The sequence below is a fragment of the Acanthochromis polyacanthus genome, chromosome 24 (assembly GCF_021347895.1).
Source record: "Acanthochromis polyacanthus isolate Apoly-LR-REF ecotype Palm Island chromosome 24, KAUST_Apoly_ChrSc, whole genome shotgun sequence".
In the NCBI taxonomy this organism is placed as follows: domain Eukaryota; kingdom Metazoa; phylum Chordata; class Actinopteri; family Pomacentridae; genus Acanthochromis; species Acanthochromis polyacanthus.
In genome coordinates this window covers 4,099,295-4,121,701 of record NC_067136.1, presented here as the reverse complement: position 1 = coordinate 4,121,701, position 22,407 = coordinate 4,099,295, and the positions used below count along the sequence as shown (strand labels likewise).

At 41.7% G+C, this 22,407-nt stretch overlaps 1 protein-coding gene across 1 annotated transcript; it reads left to right on the top strand.

Annotated features, from left to right (window-relative positions):
- Positions 1-1,545: 1,545 nt before the first annotated feature.
- LOC127532677 (multifunctional procollagen lysine hydroxylase and glycosyltransferase LH3-like) lies at positions 1,546-22,407 on the top strand. The gene is made up of 19 exons (XM_051944686.1): positions 1,546-1,768; positions 7,016-7,107; positions 7,184-7,320; positions 12,113-12,276; positions 12,361-12,473; positions 12,564-12,627; positions 13,139-13,236; positions 13,842-13,943; positions 14,019-14,150; positions 14,222-14,343; positions 15,330-15,434; positions 15,510-15,635; positions 17,111-17,252; positions 17,450-17,563; positions 17,648-17,719; positions 17,830-17,934; positions 18,018-18,164; positions 19,549-19,674; positions 19,763-22,407. Exons 1-19 carry the CDS (start codon positions 1,684-1,686, stop codon positions 19,916-19,918), a joined length of 2,202 nt encoding a protein of 733 aa, XP_051800646.1. The 5' UTR covers positions 1,546-1,683; the 3' UTR covers positions 19,919-22,407.

Here is a 22,407-nt window from a genome sequence, read left to right as displayed (position 1 = left end):
GTCTTCCGGAGGTAAACGATTCTAAAATAAACGGATTTTCGAGCTGATATAAATTATTATCTGTTTCTAAACATTTTACTTAAAAGATGTAATATTCTGGCTCAGGGTTTAAATGTTAAAGATGCAGAAGTTCATCATGTTTTTATTATAACAGTAGGAGCACTGTTCACTGATTTTTATTTACTTTTTGATAAGAATTTATTTTTTATCTCACAGATTTATTCTGTTCAGATCTAAAAATCACAGAAAAATACATTCATTTACATGATAAGTAAAACTGCTAACAGTGTTCACATCAATAATCTGAGTTTTATAAACAGTAGCTGTTGAATTTATTTCACCATTAACTGTATTTAAATCAAATTAAAATAATATTATTTTACTCATATTTGCTGTTATTTAAACCGTTTTTACACATTTTTAATGTTATAAAATTTAAAATGTTTTATAATGTGTTTTTCTGCTGCCTTTTTGTTTGTCTAGATGTATTTTTTAAATAAAATATTTGCATTTTTTTAAAATATTTTTTTGTTTTTACACCATAGATAAACCAATAATCACATGTTTCAGTATGTTTTTGGATGTTTGGTGTTTTTATATTCCAATTTTTGTTGTTTTGGTGCATTAATAACTGTATTTTTGGATGTTCTGAGGTCTTAATATCCAGGTCTTAGATGTTTTAGTTTTTTAATAATCAATTTTTAGATGTTTTAATGTTATAATATCCAGGTTTTAGATGTTTTAGTGTTTTAATATCCAGGTTTGAGAGATTTTGTTCTTTTCATATCCAGGTTTTTCACGTTTCAGTGTTTTAATAACTATATTTTAATGTTTTAATAATCAGGTGTTAAATGATTTTTTGTTCTTTATATTCAGGTTTTAGATGTTTTAGTGGGTCAATAACCACATTTTTTGATGTTTTGGTGTCTCCATTAACAGATTTTGACGTTGTGGTGTTTTAGTATTCAAGTTTTACATATTTTTGTACATCAATGCTCAGATTTTTGATTTTTTTAATGTTTTAATATCCAGGTTTTAGATGTTTTTGTGCCTTAATAACCATATTTTTGATGTTTTATATTGTGTTAATATCCAGCATATTCTATATGTTGGTGTTGATTACCACACATTTACGTATTTTTAAATTCCAGGATATATTCCAGGTAATGAGCAGCAGAATATTCAGTGACTGTGTGATTTATTTACTAGTTGCAGACTTCAAACTGTACATTTAACAACATAAAGTGTTTTCTGTGCAGATGCAGCGTTAAATTCATCGGGTGTCCGTGTTTATTTTGGGTTTCTGCTCACTAACAGTATGTGTTTCTCTCCCTGTCTCTCCTGGAATGCTTCAGACGTGGCAAGCGCTCACTTTCTCCATTTTCACGAACTTTCTGCAGAAAAAAAATCCTTTCGTCCTCGTTTCCATTTGTCTTCCTCTGATTGGCTGTATCGGAGAAGCTTCGGGGCGCTGATTGCTCTGCAATCCCGTCACTCGAAGCAGTCACGCCTGTGATTGGCTGAACACGCCCCCAGAGGGCGGGGGGCGTTTCTGTGGTCTGTGTTGACATGAATTTATCCCATCGGGAAAACTCGGGACGTATCGCGATACTGGAGGCGAAGGGGAGCCACGGTACAGTGTTGGTTTGAACGGAGCATTTAACGGATTTCAGCGACAGCAGAATGTCCTCCTGGCGGGTCCTCTGCCTTGCGGCTCTCGCCTTCTTTCAGAGCTCCACGTCGGCCGAGAAGCGGAGGCTGTCTCCAGGTAAGGCCGCTCCGCAGGGTCCTGTTTCCGGCCAGGCGGACCACCGTGACCCGCTGTAGCATCCCGGAGCTAACTGTTGCTAACCAGTTTATTTAACTCCAGCTTCTTCCACCGGCGACAGAAACCCAGAAACATGAACCGAATGAGAGTTTACGGAGCTTTTCCTGTGATTCTAAAAGTAATCAGCCTCAGTTACAACTTTATAAATTAGTCCTGGAGCTAATTATTAGCAGCTGAAGACTGAGAGTGAAGCTAACTTTGTCCGAAAATGACTAAAACATCTTTAAAAAGAAATGAGTTTCCGATGCGATTAAAAAAAATGAGACTAAAAAGGCTCAGTAATGGTGTAAAAGATTTTAAACTTGTCCATAAACCTGTTCAGCACAACTCAAACTTGTCCAGTGTGACAATATTAGTCTAAAATGGTGTGAAATTAGTCTAAAATGAGTTAAGTTAGTCTGAAATGGCATTAATATAATCTAAAATTGCTTTAAAATGTTGTAATTAGTCTAAAATGCTTTAAATTAATCTACAACGGCGTTTAATTAGTCTATAATGGTGTTAAACTGGTCTAAAATGACGTTTAATTAGTCTATAATGGTGTGAAACTGGACTAAAATTACGTTTAATTAGTCTATAATGGTGTGAAATTGGACTAAAATTACGTTTAATTAGTCTATAATGGTGTGAAATTGGACTAAAATTACGTTTAATTAGTCTATAATGGTGTTAAACTGGTCTAAAATGATGTTTAATTAGTTTATAATGGTGTTAAACTTGTCTAAAATGATGTTTAATTAGTCTATAATGGTGTTAAACTGGTCTAAAATGACGTTTAATTAGTCTCTAATGGTGTTAAACTGGTCTAAAATGATGTTTAATTAGTCTATAATGGTGTTAAACTGGTCTAAAATGACGTTTAATTAGTCTCTAATGGTGTTAAACTGGTCTAAAATGATGTTTAATTAGTCTATAATGGTGTTAAACTGGTCTAAAATGATGTTTAATTAGTTTATAATGGTGTTAAACTTGTCTAAAATGATGTTTAATTAGTCTATAATGGTGTTAAACTGGTCTAAAATGACGTTTAATTAGTCTCTAATGGTGTTAAACTGGTCTAAAATGATGTTTAATTAGTCTATAATGGTGTTAAACTGGTATAAAATGATGTTTAATTAGTTTATAATGGTGTTAAACTGGTCTAAAATGACGTTTAATTAATTCAGTTCAATTTTATTTATATAGCGTCAATTACAGTCAAATCGTCTCAAGACGCTTTACAGAACCCAAATGCCTGACCCCCAGAGCAAGCCCAAAGGCGACAGTGGCAGGAAAACACCCTTTTAACAGGGAAGAAACCTTGAGCAGAACCCGGCTCTATATAGGGGGGGACCCATCTGCCTGCTGGCCGGGGGGGTTGAGAGGGACAGAGGAGGGCAAGGGGGAGGGATGGGAGAAGAGGGAGGGGTGGGAAAGCAAGGAAAACACAACACACATTTGGATACATGCATGACAGGATATGTGACACAGACAAAGTATAAGCTAACATTGAAAACTGACTCATAGTTTACTCTGATGATGTACGGCTCTGACATTAAACATACTCCATATATAGCTAGCAGTAAAATTCAAACAGTATGTAAGTTAGCATAACAGTATAGTGAAGGCGATGCAGAGTTGACTGGTGGAAAAAGGGAGTTGGAAGCAGAGGGCTGGAGGAAGGTCAGCAGCAGCATCCCACAGTGGACATGATGGAGACTGGACCAGCTGGTGGAACATCAACCACAGATCTGAAGCATCCAGCTCTGGGACCAGGGACACTCGGAGAAATAGCACAGGGGGAAACAGAGTGAATGTACTGCAATAACGGTATACATATTAAATGTAAAGGTAGATAGAGAAGGGCTCAGTGCGTCAAGAAAAGTCCCCCAGCAGCCTATAGGCCTATAGCAGCATGACTAGAGGCAGAACAAAGGGACGTCCAAGAGGGAGTCAGCTGTGCAATGAAGACACAAGCCGAACCCCTGTGGGTCACCCAGTCAGCCCCAACTATAAGATTTGTCAAAAAGGAACGCTTTAAGCCTGGTCTTAAAAATAGAGAGGGTGTCTGCCTCCAGAACCCAAACTGGGAGCAGGTTCCACAGGAGAGGAGCTGATAACTGAAGGCTCTGCCTCCCATTCTACTTTTAAAGGTAGTCTCTAATGGTGTTAAACTGGTCTAAAATGACGTTTAATTAGTCTCTAATGGTGTTAAACTGGTCTAAAATGACGTTTAATTAGTCTATAATGGTGTTAAACTGGTCTAAAATGATGTTTAATTAGTTTATAATGGTGTTAAACTGGTCTAAAATGACGTTTAATTAGTCTCTAATGGTGTTAAACTGGTCTAAAATGATGTTTAATTAGTTTATAATGGTGTTAAACTGGTCTGAAATGATGTTTAATTAGTTTATAATGGTGTTAAACTGGTCTAAAATGATGTTTAATTAGTTTATAATGGTGTTAAACTGGTCTAAAATGATGTTTAATTAGTCTCTAATGGTGTTAAACTGGTCTGAGATGGCATTATATTAATCTAATAATTAGAAGTTCTCATCTGTGTGTTTAACATCTGGAAATCTGAAGACAAAGGATCATCTAATAGTAGACAGATCAATATTTAGTTCAGTCATTGGCAGTTTTGTGGAGTTTCAAGTTCATCTAAACCAATTTTATTTCATGTTTAGGCCAATTTTGTCACATTGAACAGTTTTTGGACCTGCTTGAATTATTTTGGGTCAAATTAAAAATCAATTTGAACAGTTTTTTTACTTTCAAACTCCAAAATGTGTCTTAAAATTGTCTTCCAAGTTACTAAAACGAGACAAAGCCGAATTTAAAACACTAAAATATGAGCTTTATGACTCCCAGTGTGTAGAAAATGACTCAGAATTGTCCCAGAACAGTCAGAAATGTTCCCCTGTGACTCAAACAACTAATGAGTTCATCTAGAAAAGAGTCTGAAGCTTCTGTTAACTTTAAACCAGCTGCTTTTCTTTTCTTCCACCAGGGAGAGTAAATGAAGGTTCTCAGGTGATGAGTTGTTGGTTTTCTGTCGGCTCAGTTTGTTTCCGTCTCCATGAACTAAAGCTGAACTCTGCAGCTGTCGGTAAACTAACAAATCCTGTTCGTTCCTCAGTTTCACAGCTGTCAGCCACAAATAAAAGGTTTTAAATCCAAAGTCTGCTTTAGACCTCCTCTGCTGGAGTTACAGTCTGAAATGACTTCTCCAGAAGTTTCTCCAGTGTGGTAAAAACGGGTTTAAGATTACTTTAGATTTTGTCCAAAATGATTAAAAAAAGAAAGAAAGAAATTAGCTTCAAATGTACCGTAACCAAAAATGAGACTATAAAGGCTCAAAAATGGTCTAAAAAAGGACTTAAAACTTGCCCATAAATTCATCCAGAATAACTCAAACTTACTAAAAATATCCAAAATAAACCGATACGCAGAAATACAAACAACATTCTGCCAGAGCTGCTGCACAGATTCTTACATGAATAGAAGTATTATTATTTCACAGGTTTTTATGTAAAGTAGAATAGTATCGATCCAGAATGACTAAAATTAGTTCAACCTGACAAATTCAGACGCAAAACCACAAAAACAAGACACAAAACGACAAGAAAAAGACACAAAACGACAAGGAAAAGAAACGAAAAAACAAGAAAAAGACACAAAATGACAAAAACGAGACACAAAACAACAAGAAAGACACAAAACCACAAAAACGAGACACAAAACAACAAGAAAGACACAAAACCACAAAAACGAGACACAAAACAACAAGAAATAGAAACAAAACACAAAACGAGTCAGAAACAACAAAAATGAGACATAAAATGAAAAAAGAAGACAAAAAACATCAAAAATGAAATATAATGACACACAAAATGACAAAACAAAATGGCAAGAAAGACGCACAATGACAAAAATGAGACATGAAATGACAAAAGAAGACAAAAACATCAAAAATGAAACAAAATGACACAAAAGTGAAACAAAACAACAAAAATGAGGCACAAAATGACAAGAAAAAGACAAAGATTGACACAAAAGGACAAAAATGAGACGAAAAAAACCAAGAAAAACGAGACAATCCAATGGATAAACCCAGCCTGGAGGTATTTTAGTAACTGGATTAGTCGAAGAATTGTTTCAGGACTAAATGTGATGAAATTCTTCTAAAAGGGCTCAAAATTGTGTAAAGTGACTGAAAAATTTTGCTCCAATTGAGTCCAAAGTGACATAAATGAGTGTGAAAGCTGGAATTCCTGCGTCCCCTGAACACATCTCGGTGTTTGCTGGGGGATGAGGACCTCTGCAGATATTTGGGGAACTTTAAACAACCGGCCTTCAGTCCCTGAACCTTCTCAGGAATTCCACGGCAGATTCCTCGAAAGCCTGCAGGGAAGCACAAAGTTTAACGAGCTGAGAGTTTAAACAAGCTCAGAAAGTTCAGCCTGGAGCTCCTCGTCACGTTCAGACTCGTTTCCTGCTGCAGAAGCACAAACCTCAGCGCTGGCAAAGGGAAGTCTTCACTGGAGAACAAAATGACTCACAAGTGTTTAAATGTGTCTGAAATGAACTTAGTGTTTTCAGTTTGTCTAAAATGAACTTAAAGTGTTTCCAATTTGTTTAAAGTTGCTCAGATTTTGAGCAACGTGATATAAAAATTGTCCTGAATGCTAAAAAGTGTGTCCAGCATGGCAAATTATCCTTCCTACTACTGCATGTGTCCATAATGATTCTGAAATGCCCTAAAACTTGTTCAGTGTTGCTCCGTTTGTCTAAATTGACATCGTTTTTTTCCAACTCCACTAAAAAGTTGTCCAAAATTATTTTATAAATCTGTTAGAAAATTCTCAAACTTTGCCTTAAACAGCTCCATTTTTTTACCAAAATGCATAAAACTTAAGAGAAACCTGAGCAGATAACCGGTCCAGAATGACCTGAAATCTGATCAGTATCACTTCAACCTGATCAGTATCTTTTCAACATTTTGTCAAACACAACAAAAACGTGTCAGAAATGTTGTAGTGTGTCCAGAATGATCTGGAAAGAGTTGGAAGTGTTTTAAAGTGTTTCTGATTTCAGCCACATAAATATAAAACCATGAATTAAATGAACACTGTAAACCTGTTTATTGTAGAGTCACAGTACTTTTACTGAGCTGTACTTCATCACTGACCAATCATGTGTTTGTAGAAAACCTGCTAGTGATCACCGCGGCAACCGAGGAGACGGACGGATTCCAGCGCTTCATGAGGACGGCGAGAGAATTTAACTATACGGTGAAGGTGAGGAAGAGGAGGGAGATGATGATGAAGATGGTGGTGATGATGATGGTGATGAAGATGAGGGTGTTTCCTCCAGGTGTTGGGTCTGGGGGAGGACTGGAAGGGAGGAGACGTTGCTCGGACGGTGGGTGGAGGTCAGAAGGTCCGATGGCTGAAGAAGGAGCTGCTCAAACACTCAGACAACAAGGACCTGGTCGTCATGTTCGTGGACAGGTAACCTCACCTGAGATCACCTCACCTCAACTTAGATGACCTCATCTCACCTGTCCTCACTGACCACACCTGTCCTCACTGACCACACCTGTCCTGACCTCAACTCACCTTACCTGTCCTCACCTGTGTCTGTCACATTGTTCGAAGTCTTGGAACAAGTTTCTGTAATATTGGACAGGATTTTCTGCTATTTTTAGAAGTTTTTGTGTGTTTAAATGAGTCTTCTGTCATTCTGACAGTAGTAGAGTTGACTCTGACCGGTTTTCTGTCATGTTGGACAGCTTCCAGTAATTTTAGACACATTTTCTGATGTTTTGAACCAGATGTTGTCCTGGCAGACAGGTATTTATTACACTGGATAAAGGTTCTGACAGTTCATCTGGTCAAGATTTTCCCCATTGACAGAGTTTCCTGTTTTGGTCAGAGATTGAGTGATTGTCAGCACATTTCCAGTGGTTTGGACAGTTTCCTGTCCTGTTGTCGTGCTGGAGGACAGGTTTGTTGAGTCATTGTTAGCCGACAGGTAACGCTTTCCCTTCTGTCCCACCTGTCTCTGGTTTCTGCTTCTCTTTATCTGCTGTCCTTTAAAATCCTTTGTTGGGTGAGAAACCTGACTCTCCTGTTCTACTTCACACCGGAGGACGGAGGTTTGGTTTCACCTGTGGAAGACATGAATCCACTTATTGTGCTGCTGTTAGCATCTCTGCTAACAACACCTGAGATCTGCTCACCTGCCGCAACTTAAAATCTAAAACAAGACAGTTGCTGGAGCCTGAGAGACTAAACCCAGGGACAAAAATACCCACTGAACGACTCAAACGTGTCCACCAAAACTAAATTCATACAAAAGTGGCTGAAACATGTCCACAGGAATTCATATTTGTCTAAAATGACTAGTGTTCAAAATGTCAGCATTTGTCAAAATCATGGAAACATGTTGGAATAACTAAATGGTTTGAAACTATCCAAATAGTCCTGTCCAAAGTGACTCAAAACTTGTCTAAAAGGACTCGGACTTGTCTAAAAGGACTCGGACTTCTCTAAAAGGACTCAAACTTGTCTAAAAGGACACGGACGTCTCTAAATGGACTCAAAGAATGTTACTTTTGTTTTCTTTAAGTCCAAGCATATAGAGTTCAATTTGGAACTTCGCCTGGGACTAAAACGTCACAGCAAGTAAAAGTTCCATCTCTCTTTTTGCCATCTATCTAGCAGCATAAATACAGTTTGACCACTGGGGGAAAAAAGACTCAAAACATGTCCAAAATGATTTGAAACTAGTTCAAAATCCTCAAAACTTGTAAAAGGGGACTTCAAACTTGTCCAAAGTTACTCAGAATCTCTTCAAAATGACTTGCAACATGTCTGAAGTGACTCAAAACGTGTCTAGAATTACTTGAAACATGTCTAAAATGACTCATTTGTCTAAAATGACTCATTTGTCCAAAATGACGTGAACCTGTCCACAAAAACTAAATTCGTACAAAAATTATTCAAACCTGTCCACAGGAATTCATATTTGTCTGTAAGGACACAAATGTGTCCAGAGTTACTCAAAATCTGTTCAAAATGACTTGAAACTTGTTTGAAACTACTTAAAACTTGTTCACAAGATTAATTTGTCAGAAATAACTCAAATTTGTCTATAAGGACTCAAAACTAATTTGCCCAAAATTACTCAAGACTTATCCAAAACTACTCAAAAGTTGTCCAAAGTGACTCAAAATCTGTTCAGGGTGACTTGAAACTTGTTCTCAAAGACTAATTTGTCAAGAATTACTCAAAACTAGTTTAGTCCAATGACTTGCAACTTGGCTAAAGTGACTCATGATGTGTCCAAAATGACTTGTGGGGGTGCGCAGCCAGGCGAGGTGACTGTTAGGATTGGTTCACATCGTAAGGTCTGATGAGGGGACATGTCGTGCAGATTGACGAGACGAATACCGGTTGTGTGACATCGTCCGACAGAGGAGGGGAGGGATTCAAATATTCAGATCTCAAAATAAATATTCGGATACCACCGTCACGACCGAATATTCGGATATTCGGGATCTGCCCTGGCTCTAACACAGAACCCTGAGGAACTCCATAACTAGCTCTGGTGGAAGAATCATCATGAACGTGAACGAACTGGAATCTGTCCGTTAAATAATACGCACCAGATAACTAATCTGAACTCGACTGTTTCTGAGACTCAGCTGCCACTAAAGCTGCATTAACCCTTTTATCAACTGTTTAAGTCTTTCTTTAAAAGACCTTGTCCACTAAGATTATATTTGATCAAAGTTAACTCAGACTTGTCCACAGGCATCTAGATGTGTTAAATATTACTAAAACTGGTCAGAAATAGTTGAGTTATTCAAAGTGACTCTAAATTTGTCATCAGAGCTGTTCTGTTTGCCTGTTTTTCTTGGTTTGTTGTCGTTAAACTGAACTTCCTGTTTCTGATGCCCAGTCTGCTGAGGTGTGGTTTGGATGAACAGCAAGGAGTTTCTTCTTTTAGCTCCTAATGACACCTTTACTTCCACCATGGTCGCTGCTGCACTCTGTCATTACCCTGCTGAGGTTTCTTCTATCCACCGACCTGCAGCTCCTTATCACAACCAGATCAGGTTGTTCTGGTCCGACTGTGAGCCCAGCAGCTCTGAGACCAGCATTAATGGTCTTAGATGTGGTAGACGATGTGTAGTCAGCTGAAGACTCGTCCTGCTATCGCTAGTCTGGAACATAAATACTGGCCAGTTCAAGTAATTATTACTATTTTGTTCATGTGCATTTTTAAAAATGGTTTCCATACTCACAAAATGAAGTGAAACGTGACCAAAGTGACTCAAAAAGTGTCCAAAATTACTTAAAACTTGATTACAAAGACTAATTTATCAAAAATGACTGAAATTTGTCTAAAAGGATTCAAACTTGTCCAAAGTGACTCAAAAAGTGTCCAAAAGAAATTGAAACACGTCCCAAATGAATCAATATCGGCTCAAAATTACTCAAGTCTCTTCAAAATGACCTGAAACTTGTCCAAAGTGACTCAAAACTTGTCCAAAGTGACTCAGAATCTCTTCAAAATGATAGAAACTTGTTTACAAAGATGAATTCGTCAAATATAACTTAAACATGTCTAAAAGGCCTCAAACTTGTACAAAATGACTTGAAATTTGTCCAGAATGTTTTGAAACTTGTCCAGAATGACTCAAAAAAATGTCTAAAATGACTTGAAACATGTCCAAAGGGAGTCAGAATCTCTTCAACAAATTAAATGTTTCCAAAGACTAATTTGTGAAATATGACTTAAACTTGTCTAAAAGGACTCAAACTTGTCCAAAGTAACTCAAAATGTGTCCAAAATGACTTGAAACATGTCCAAAGCGATTCAAACCCGGTTCAGAATGACTCAAAACTTGTCCAAAGTTATTCAGAATCTATTCAAAATGACTTGAAGCATGTCTAAAGTGACTTAAAACGTGTCTAAAATTACTTGAAACACGTCGAAAATGACTCATTTGTCCAAAACGACTTAAACGTGTCCAGAAAAACTAAATTCGTACAAAAATTATTCAAACGTCTCTACAGGAATTCGTATTTCTCTGTAAGGGCGCAAAATGTGTCCAAAATGACTCAAAACTTGTCCACAAGACTAATTTGTCAAAAGTGACTCCAGCATGTACAAAATTATTCGAAACTGGTTCAAAATGACTGAAGGCTTGTTCTGCAAGACTAATTTGTCCATAACAGCTGAAGCTTGTCTGTAACGACTCTACACTTGTCTGTAAGGACTCTACACTTGTCTGTAAGGGCTCTACGCTTGTCTGTAAGGGCTCTACGCTTGTCTGTAAGGGCTCTACACTTGTCTGTAAGGACTCTACACTTGTCTGTAATGGCTCTACGCTTGTCTGTAAGGGCTCTACGCTTGTCTGTAACGACTCTACACTTGTCTGTAATGGCTCTACGCTTGTCTGTAAGGGCTCTACGCTTGTCTGTAAGGGCTCTACGCTTGTCTGTAATGGCTCTACGCTTGTCTGTAAGTGCTCTACGCTTGTCTGTAATGGCTCTACGCTTGTCTGTAAGGGCTCTACGCTTGTCTGTAAGGGCTCTACGCTTGTCTGTAATGGCTCTACGCTTGTCTGTAAGTGCTCTACACTTGTCTGTAATGGCTCTACGCTTGTCTGTAAGGGCTCTACGCTTGTCTGTAATGGCTCTACGCTTGTCTGTAAGTGCTCTACACTTGTCTGTAATGGCTCTACGCTTGTCTGTAATGGCTCTACGCTTGTCTGTAATGGCTCTACGCTTGTCTGTAAGGGCTCTACACTTGTCTGTAATGGCTCTACGCTTGTCTGTAAGGGCTCTACGCTTGTCTGTAATGGCTCTACGCTTGTCTGTAAGTGCTCTACACTTGTCTGTAATGGCTCTACGCTTGTCTGTAATGGCTCTACGCTTGTCTGTAAGGGCTCTACGCTTGTCTGTAATGGCTCTACGCTTGTCTGTAAGTGCTCTACGCTTGTCTGTAATGGCTCTACGCTTGTCTGTAAGTGCTCTACGCTTGTCTGTAATGGCTCTACGCTTGTCTGTAATGGCTCTACGCTTGTCTGTAATGGCTCTACGCTTGTCTGTAAGTGCTCTACGCTTGTCTGTAATGGCTCTACGCTTGTCCACGCTGAGTGTCTTGGTCTGAAGAGACTGAAACCTGTCCACTAAAGGAGTTCCTCCCTCTGACTTGTTGGTTCTTCCACTTGTGGTTCTGTTGGGTCTTGCTCACATCTGAAACTTTCACACTTCTGGTTTCCAACAGTTACGATGTGATCTTTGCGTCCGGACCCGAGGAGCTGCTCTCCAAGTTCTCCCGACTTGGTCACCGGGTGGTTTTCTCAGCTGAAGGTTTCTGCTGGCCCGACCAGCGCCTGGCCTCCAAATACCCCGAGGTGCATTCTGGGAAACGCTACCTGAACTCCGGAGGTAAGAGACCTCAGACACGTGGGTTTATTGGACGTGTTTTTATTGGAGGTGAACCCAACAGCTGAGGTGAATCTGTGTCTTCAGGGTTCATCGGGTTCGCTGCAGACCTCAGCGCCATCGTCCAGCAATGGAAGTACAAAGACAATGACGACGACCAGCTGTTCTACACCAGGATCTACCTGGACAAGACGCAGAGGGTAAACCACAGCACACAGTCCATGCAGACCTCCACAGTGGGTCTGAACCTTCAGACTGATGTTAGAAGATGATCTGATCTGTCTCCTCAGACCAAGTTCAACATGACTCTGGATCATCGCTCCAGAATCTTCCAGAACCTGAATGGAGCTGTTGGTGAGTCTGTAGCTCTGTTAATTAGTCCATAAAGTTGAATGTTTCAGGTTCCATCTGCTGCTCGTCTTCATCAGATATGATCAATAATCAAACTTTTTTTTAGATGGATTGTCAGAGACAACTAAAGAGGTGGCTGTGGGAAGTTTTCATCTGAAGTCTTATATAGTTAATGACATTTCATGGACACCAGACAACCACAGAGGGAAACAAAACCAACAAAGAGACACAAAACAAACGCAAAGAGACACAAAACGACCCCAGAGACACACAAAACGACCGCACAGTGACACAAAACGACCGCACAGTGACACAAACCGAGCTCAGACAGAATTGGTTGTCGATGTTTCTACATTATGTTGAGTCTGAACTTGTAAAAGTAGCAGCTAAGTGGGTTGTTGTATTCCTCAGTAGAGCATTAGTCGGTCTATTTCCAGAAATCAGAGGAATTTGTTCTAATGAGTTCGTTATTAAAGGTTATTTCACACCTGAATAACCTGAATGCATCCCACAGATGAGGTGGTCCTGAAGTTTGAGCGGGCGAAGGTCCGAGCCAGGAACGTGGCCTACGACACGCTGCCCGTCATCATCCACGGCAACGGACCCACCAAGGTAACCGGCCAATCACAGCGTCCTGCCAGCACCATGTGACACCCAGAACCTCCTGATGATCTGCAGGTTTCATCCCTCTGGACTCCAGCAGAAGTTTCTTTCTGCTTTTTTACTCCGGTCATGTTTTTCCTCACTGTGGGTCATTTTAACTTCAATACCTCCATGGAAACGGCACATTATCAGTTCAAAGTTCAAAGACTTAAACTTGTCCAAAGTGACTTTAAATGTGTCCGAAGTGACTTTAAATGTGTCCAAAATGGCTTTAAATGTGTCCAAAGTCACTCAAACTTTGTCCAAATTGACTTAAACTTCGTCCAAAATGACCTAAATTTGTCCAGCGTGACTTCAGACTTGTCCAAAATGATTTAAGATTTTCCAAATTGCCTTGAACTTTGTCCAAAGTGACTGAAACTTTGTCCAAATTGACTAGAACTTGTCCAAAGTGACTAGAACTTTGTGTGAAATGCCTTTAACCCTCCTAGTGAAAGTCATAGCGGCCTGTGGTTATTCCAGAGCGGGTTCTGTTGTAGTTGGTTTAAAGACGTGATGAGGTCTGAGTGTAAACCTGAGTAGTAACTGACTCGCACCGACTCATGTCTCTGCAGCTGCAGCTGAACTACCTGGGAAACTACGTCCCCACGGCCTGGACCTACGAGAACGGCTGTGGGATCTGCGATGACGACCTGCTGTTCTTCACCGACGTACCTGTACGGCCTCTCACCTGGACCCAGAACCGGCCACTGTAGTTTAGCTGGGTGTCTGACCTGTGTTTGTGTGTCCAGGACGAGGAGCTGCCGCTGGTGTACGTGGCCGTCTTCATCGAACACGCCACGCCCTTCATGGAGGAGTTCCTGGACCGGCTGACCACGCTGAACTACCCCACCGACAGGATCCGCCTCTTCGTCCACAACAACGTACGGTACCGGACACGCTGACGTCCTCTGCTCTCCGGTTCTGTCCTGACCCGATCTAACTTCTGCTGCAGGTGGTGTACCACGAGCGACACATCCAGAAGTTCTGGGAGCGATACCGGGCCCTGTTTCCCAACGCCCTGCTGGTCGGACCGGAGGAGGACCTGAAGGAGGACAAGGCCAGAACCATGGCTGTGTGAGTGGACAGGCTTTAGAACATTACAAAACTAAGTCCTGAGTGTTTCATGGATTTAGAAACAGAATTACTCAAAGCATGTCCAAAGTGACTTTGGACATGTCCAAAGTAATTTTAAATGTGTCCAAAGTGAGTAAAACTTGTCCAAACTGACTTTAAACCTGTCCAAACTGACTTTAAACCTGTCCAAACTGACTTTAAACCTGTCCAAACTGACTTTAAACCTGTCCAAACTGACTTTAAACCTGTCCAAACTGACTTTAAACTTGTCCAAACTGACTTTAAACTTGTCCAAACTGACTTTAAACTTGTCCAAACTGACTTTAAACCTGTCCAAACTGACTTTAAACTTGTCCAAACTGACTTTAAACTTGTCCAAACTGACTTTAAACCTGTCCAAACTGACTTTAAACCTGTCCAAACTGACTTTAAACTTGTCCAAACTGACTTTAAACCTGTCCAAACTAGGGATGTGCGCACTAGTCGTTTAATCGTTTAACCGCCTACTCATTTATTAAACGTTTAGTATTTTACTAGTCGGTTGAACGCTGCATTAAGCATCATGCACCTTGTTCTTCCTCTGCATCAGCTTCTTTGTAAACAGGCTGAGCAGCCAGGGAGAGAATTGCTCCTCCTCCCCTCTCCTCACACGCACACGTAGCAGGGGGCAGTCGACCTCCGGATGACACGTTTATTTCTCCAAACCTCCACCGCCTGTCCGTTCACACACACACACCCCCACCCCCACCCCCAAAGTGTCCAAAGTGACTTTAAACCTGTCCAAAGTCACTAAAACTTGCCCTGAGTGAGTTTAAACTTTTCTAAATTGACTCAACCTTTGTCCAAAGTGACTAAAACTTAGTTGATGACTGTTTGCAGACAGTTACGGTGATTCTCTGACCTGTTTGTTGTCTGGACTCCTGCTGACTGAGTCAGAAAGGAAAATGAGCGTTCCAAACCACCCTGACATGTTGGTGTGTTTCCAGCGAGGCCTGTAAGAAGGATCCAGAATGCGACTACTACTTCAGCATCGACTCTGATGTGGCTTTAACGAACCCCGACACTCTGAGGATCCTGATCGAGGAGAACAGGTAGGTCCCCTCGCTGTCGGTGTGTTTTCTGTTGGTCGGCTGTGTCTGGTACTGATTGTAAACCTTCTCTCTCAGGTCAGTGATTGCACCAATGCTGTCCAAACATGGGAAGCTGTGGAGCAACTTCTGGGGAGCTCTGAGTCCTGAAGGGTTTTACTCCAGATCTGAGGACTACATTGAGATCGTGCAGGGCAAGAGGATGTGAGTGCAAACGCAAAAACACACAACCATGGCTAGTTGAGTGGTCCAACCCACAAACAATCCCACCAAACCTAAACGGAGTGTTACAGCAGCGCTTCCAATGTCAGACCATTCTGGAAAACAAAAACTTTGAAGCCATTTTTTCTCAGAAGCTACACAGTGTGGGTCAGACCACTCTGCTTCCAGACCCTTCAGTTGTTAATGGATTATTTGCTGCTGTTGAAGGAACTGATTAAATTTTAAACCGAACTTTATCCAAAGTGACTAAAACTTGCCAAAAGTGACTAAAACGTGTCTACAATGACTTTAAATTTGTCCAAACTGACTGTACATCATTGGTTCCCTCCATTGGAATTCTGCATGTTTTTGAGGCTTCTGTGCATTTATGTAATAAACTGATGATTTATTACACTAATAACCAGCTTTTTTATGCATTGTTATCCCGGTAATTGGTTGCCTGGGGACCAGACAGCCTTTATATTGTGTATTACAAATACACATAAAGTCAGTCTGGAACTGCTCCATTGAACCAAATCTAGCCCAGAGGCGGGACTACCGATCACAGCTTGAATTGGAGAGAGCCAATCAGCGTAACACATGTGTGACGCAATCACTAAGCGACCTAACAATGGCCTTTCCGCCATGATGTTTTGTAGTTTTAACAGCTTCCTTCGCCGTACAGGGGTCCTGAGGAAAATCTAAGCTCTCCCTTTCAACAGTGGAGGGCAGCATTATGCATTCTATCGTACAGCCTGCCGGAATTAAAAATACATCCTTTTTAAAAAGAAAAGCTTTAAGAGCTGCTTCTTGTTGAGGTTTTAAGGACAAATTCAGCCCGTGCAAAACAGAGGAAAGCGCACGAGAGAAACCTCGCTCTGTTGCGGTCGCCAACTCGGCCCTGAAGATGAGGCATCGTTAACTCCCTCCTCTGGTGCTCTGATTGGTTCGGTCTGAGCTGCTCGGAGCTTGAAAACCTGTCAAAATGTGTCAATGGAGGAGGGCTAGACCGTATTCCCGTATATCCCTTATAACGGGAATACAGTCTCGCTAAGCTAGGCTAGGTAATTGGTACTTCTGTTTGGTATTATCCAGGTTTTTGATGCTTCTGTGCATTAATTTCTGAGTCTTTTGTTTGTTTGTTTTTTACTTTTTTGGGTGGCTTTTTAGCCTTTTTATAGTTTGAAAGTGGAGAGAGATGAGAAACGTAGCTAGAAGAGTAGGGGAATGACCTGCACAAATGGCCGTAGGTCGGGCTCTATCCCATGACCGCTGCGTTGGGACTATAGTCCTTGTTTTTGGGTTGTCCGCTCAAACAGTTGAGCTACAAAGATACCCTAGTTTTCCAGGTTTTGACAATTTGATGCACCAATACCCTGCTGTTTTTAACATATTAAAGCATTGATGTTCAAGTTTGGAGACACTTAAACGGTACCCGGGGATTCTGTGCATGTCTCTACCATAATCTCTTTGTGCAGCGGTCTGTGGAACGTGCCCTACATCACTCAAGCTTACCTGATCAAAGGCAGCATGCTGCGATCCAAACTGTCCCAGGTGAGCCTGTACGTGGATGATGGAATGGACCCAGACATGGTGTTCTGCCGGAGCATCCGAGACCAGGTAAACCAACACCTGAACCGCCGGCACCTTCATACGTATTCCACTAAGACAAACTTATCAGAGCTCTCAGTTTGTCGGAAAGGTAGCATAACTTTCAAACCTGCCGACAGGTTTCTGGCAGTTTATCATAAACTGTCTCTTATCTTGTATTCAGGGAGGTTGTGGTTTCCTTTAACGACGGACCTCTATGTCCACAGGGCGTCTTCATGTTTGTGTCCAATCGGGACGAGTTTGGCCGTTTGGTGGCGTCGGCCAACTTCAACACGTCCAGGCTGCACCCGGACATGTGGCAGATCTTTGACAACCCCATGGTCAGACCAACACGATGAACACACCAACACAAGCACACGGTAAACAGAAGGGGAGGTTGGAGGTGAACCTGTCTGTGTTTGCAGGACTGGAAGGAGAAGTACATCCACGAGAACTACTCCAAGATCTTCGAGGACGAGGAGAGCTTCGTGGAGCAGGTAATGAAACGAGACAAAAAGTTTCACATTATTAGGATAAGTTTCTGTGACCTCACTGTTCAGATCAGGACATACACATCTTTGTGGTTTCATAATATTCTGTCTTTCAGCCCTGTCCAGATGTTTACTGGTTTCCAGCTTTCTCAGAGAAGATGTGCGACCATCTGGTGGAGACCATGGAGGACTATGGCGAGTGGTCCGGAGGATCGCACAAGGTAACCGCTCATTGTGACGGTCTGTATTAGTGGAGAGTGAGTTCTAGGCTCTGAAAGTTGTGTGTCCTTTTTGTGTTGTTCAGGACGAGCGACTGGCCGGCGGTTATGAAAACGTCCCGACTGTGGACATCCATATGAACCAGATCGGCTTTGAGAAGGAGTGGCTCAAATTCCTCAAAGAGTACATCGCTCCAGTCACCGAAAAACTCTATCCAGGATATTACCCCAAGGTACGGTCCAGACCCGAACCCCCAAAGTACTGTCTAGACCAGGGGTCGGCAACCTGCGGCTCCGGAGTCACATGTGGCTCTTTCAGCCCTCTGTTGTGGCTCCCTGTAACTTCGGAAAATAAATTGTTCTGCCTTTCAGGCGTGTTTCAATGCATTTTAATATAGAGAGTTTTATTGTGAAATTACCGCTCTTATTTTGACGTGTCACTCCACCGGATTTGCTCCTGGGGTTTCCCCCTGGGACATGAGAGCACAAAGTTGATGCAGAGAGACAACACGGAGCTTCCGATTCCCACACGTTTCATGCCTTTTTTTGTTTTACTCCTGGAGAAGCAACGCCTGTAGTTTCACGTTGTTTTGTACTCAAGAATGACAAGCCTGTATCTTGTCTTTGAGTCAAAAATACTCGTGAGTACGAAGGTAAACTACGGATAATTGTCTTGCTCAGTATCTACTCTTTGATTGGGTAATACACGCTACTCGCAAGAACACGGCTCGATGTCCAGGTAGCAGGTCAGAGAGTCAGAGGAGTGTCGTCTTGGAAAATAGGGCAGCGACTTACCGGAGAAAAGTTATTAGCTTAAGATAAATACATTATACAAGTTAAATTGAAATTCGCAAAATATTGATTTCCAGCTAACATTACGTAACATATGAGGTCCAGGAGCAAAAATGACATTAACCAAGTAAGATAAATATTAGTGAAAGGACACAATTAAAAAAATGAATCTATCTAATTAGAGGCTTTGTAATTAATTAATCACGACTGATTAACAAGGGCATAGAGGTAAAAAAGCGATATATGCAGTCGTGTCTTCATTTTAAATGCCAAAAGGATTTTGCGGCTCCCGGTGTTTTCTTTTCTGTGGGAAACGGGTCGAAATGGCTCTTTGAGTGTTAAAGGTTGCCGACTCCTGGTCTAGACCCATACCTCATGGTACGGTCCAGACTCGAACCCCAAATATATGGTCCAGACCCGAACTCCAAGGTACTGTCTAGACCCATACCCCATGGTACGGTCCAGACTCGAACCCCAAAGGTATGGTCCAGACCCCAACTCCAAGGTACTGTCTACACCCATACCCCATGGTACGGTCCAGACTCGAACCCCAAAGGTATGGTCCAGACCCCAACTCCAAGGTACTGTCTAGACCCATACCCCATGGTACGGTCCAGACTCGAACCCCAAAGGTATGGTCCAGACCCGAACTCCAAGGTACTGTCTAGACCCATACCCCATGGTACGGTCCAGATCCCATGGTACGGTCCAGATCCAAGCCTCATGATACAGTGGAGTTCTCAGCGTTTGTAGGAAATTAAGAACATTGACTGATTGTGTTAAGTTGAATTTAAAGTTTTTTTTCTTTGTCCTTGTGTCCGTCAGGCTCAGGCCATCATGAACTTTGTGGTGCGTTACCGTCCTGATGAGCAGCCGTCTCTGCGGCCGCATCATGACTCCTCCACCTTCACCATCAACATCGCCTTGAACGATAAAGGCGTCGACTACGAGGTACTCGGTCTCCTGATCTGATGAAAGCATTCAACAGCTGATGGTTCAAGAAGAATTTAAACTAAACTGATTTCTGTCGCTGTGTCAGGGCGGAGGCTGTAGGTTCCTGAGGTACGACTGCAAGGTGGAGTCTCCCAGAAAGGGCTGGTCCTTCATGCACCCCGGCCGGCTGACACACTATCACGAAGGGCTACCCACCACCAGGGGGACCAGATACATCATGGTATCTTTCGTGGACCCCTAACAACCCCCTAATCTGTGTGTGAGTGTGAGAGAGTGTGTGTGAGAGAACATCAACCAACCTCATCATCACAGACAGAAACAGATGTGATGACCCTGAACGCATCGCCTTGTTTTAAATCATTTCAACATGTCTGACCCATTTCTGTCTCCGCAGCCACCGGACCTGTTGTTGTTGTTGATATTTCACAGTAAGAATCAACCTATTTTTATTCAGAACAAGCAGTAGCGCCACCACACAGCAGATGATGTGGTCCTGCCAAGCATTTCAAAATAAGAGCCTCTCATAGAGGTTGCAATCAGTCGTCACCATGCTGCCTTAATTTGATGCCTGATTCTATGCAAGAACACACTCCGTGATTGTTTGTTTGTGTCCGTCTGTGTGTGCTGGTGCTGTCCATTCAACTATACAAACAGCAGGGGGCGCTGCTCCTGCAGGTAACAGCATGTGTCTGCAGTTTCAGGACCTTTGTCTTTTTGCATCAGCTCAGCCTACTGAATTTGACTAAACTTCGCTAAAATCCTCCAAAATTACAACCAGAATACAGGGGTCCTCGGCTTACGTCAAAATTCTATTTCCTACGCCGCTACGTAACTCAGTTTCGCCGTAAGTCGGAACTCGCACGCTGTAACGAATGTGGCCTACAACCGGTGAATGTAAACAAAGCCGTCTTCCTCGTATAGCGCTGCGTGACAAAGTATTTGTTTGCTCCACTTGCCAGCTAGTTCCTGCGCAGAATTTGTTTTAACGTTGCAAACGCCGTATGTCGGAATGATGGAACAAGACTTTCTTCACAAATTTATGGGAGATGGTAACGTAGCCATGAAACGCCGTAGGTCGAGGACGTCGTAAACTGAGGACCTGCTGTACTACGTTATGTCCTGCAGTTGAACTTGTTCAGCAGATTGTGTAATTTAGAATAACAAGGTCGTTGGATAGTTGAAAAGTCATCGTTAGCTTGGGGAGGGGTCACGTCTTGCTGCTCTCTTTTCTGGCCAGAAATGTGGCCCTTCCTGCAGCAGGTGCTTCTTCTTTATGGTACGTGTCAACAGGATCCGTCAATTTCTCGCATCCCATTCATTGTCTACATGAAACGCACCGCGTTGAATGCTGGTTCTGTTGCGGTGCGTTTGGAGGTCCAAATCAATGTGAAACTTTCGTGACACTATTGCCGTTTAACTAAAACAAAGACAGATTCAGCAGATTATTAATGCTTTCAGAAATACTTTTTGCTGAACTGTTTTCGGAATAAAAGAGAAAGTTTGTGATCGAGACACCATGTCAGTCCGATGCTTCTAACGAACTGAAGCTCAAAATGCTGTCTTGTGACCAGCTAGTGATCCGCTCACCAAGCTGATAATTTTCAGATGTGTTTACATCCGAGAAAAATGGGTCCTGTGGACATGTATCATAATATGCTGGATGTTAATGTGCCAGACACTGTGTTGGATGCTAACATGTTGGATGCTCACGTGCCAGACGCTAACATGTGGTACGCTATAATGTGAGATGCTAACGTGTTCGATGCTAACATGCTAGATGTTACTGTGCCATACGCAAATGTGCTGGATGCTAACATGTCATTGCTAACGTGCCAGAGACTAACATATCTTACACTAACGTGTCATTGTTTTATCAGACACTAATTTGTCAGATGTTAACGTGTCGGATGCTAACGTGCCATTGCTAACATGTCAGATGCTAAAGTGCTGGACGCTAATGTGTCATTGCTAACATGTCAGATGCCAGCGTGCTGGAAACTAACATGTCTTAGGCTAACGTGTCGTCGTTATCATACTGGACACTAATGTGTCAGATGTTAACGTGTCGGATGCTAACGCGTCGTCGGTAACATGTCAGATGCTAACATGCCAGACGCTAACATGCCAGATGCTAACATATCAAAAATGTGATCCTTCCTGCAACAAGTGCTGTTCCCTCAGTTATTTAACTCAGTAGGTGGTGCTGTCGTGATAAACAATGTCCTTGAAATGCGATGCTGCAGCTGTGGTCCTGGAAATGCAGCTCCTGCAGGGAGCGCTGCTCTCTGGCACTCCCAGCACACAGCGCCCTCTACAAGATGCTGTTCTGTGTGACTCTCAGCCAATCAGAGGGTCTGTTAGAGTTGAAGTCCATAGAGTGAATGTGTTGTAAAGAGCAGAACTTTAAAGTCTGAAGACTGAGTTTTCAGGGGGTGAAACTCCACTTTGAGATCTTTTAAACTGTTACCGGGGAAACGCTAAAGGCCTTTTTATATTTCACATTGTAATCTTTGTTGTTTAGTTTTTTTAAAATTTACCTCTTCACGTTTCTTTCGTGGTGCCAAACCATCGTCTCCTCGCAGGATTTTTTTTTTTAAAAGTTTGTCTGTGTGGGAAGCAAGGTTTCAACCAACGCCTCCAGGTTTCAGTCCATACGAGGAATCAGCTTTGTACAAATTGCATTAAATTATTGTGTTGAGATTTTAATAAAAAACTGAGCTGAAACTGAAA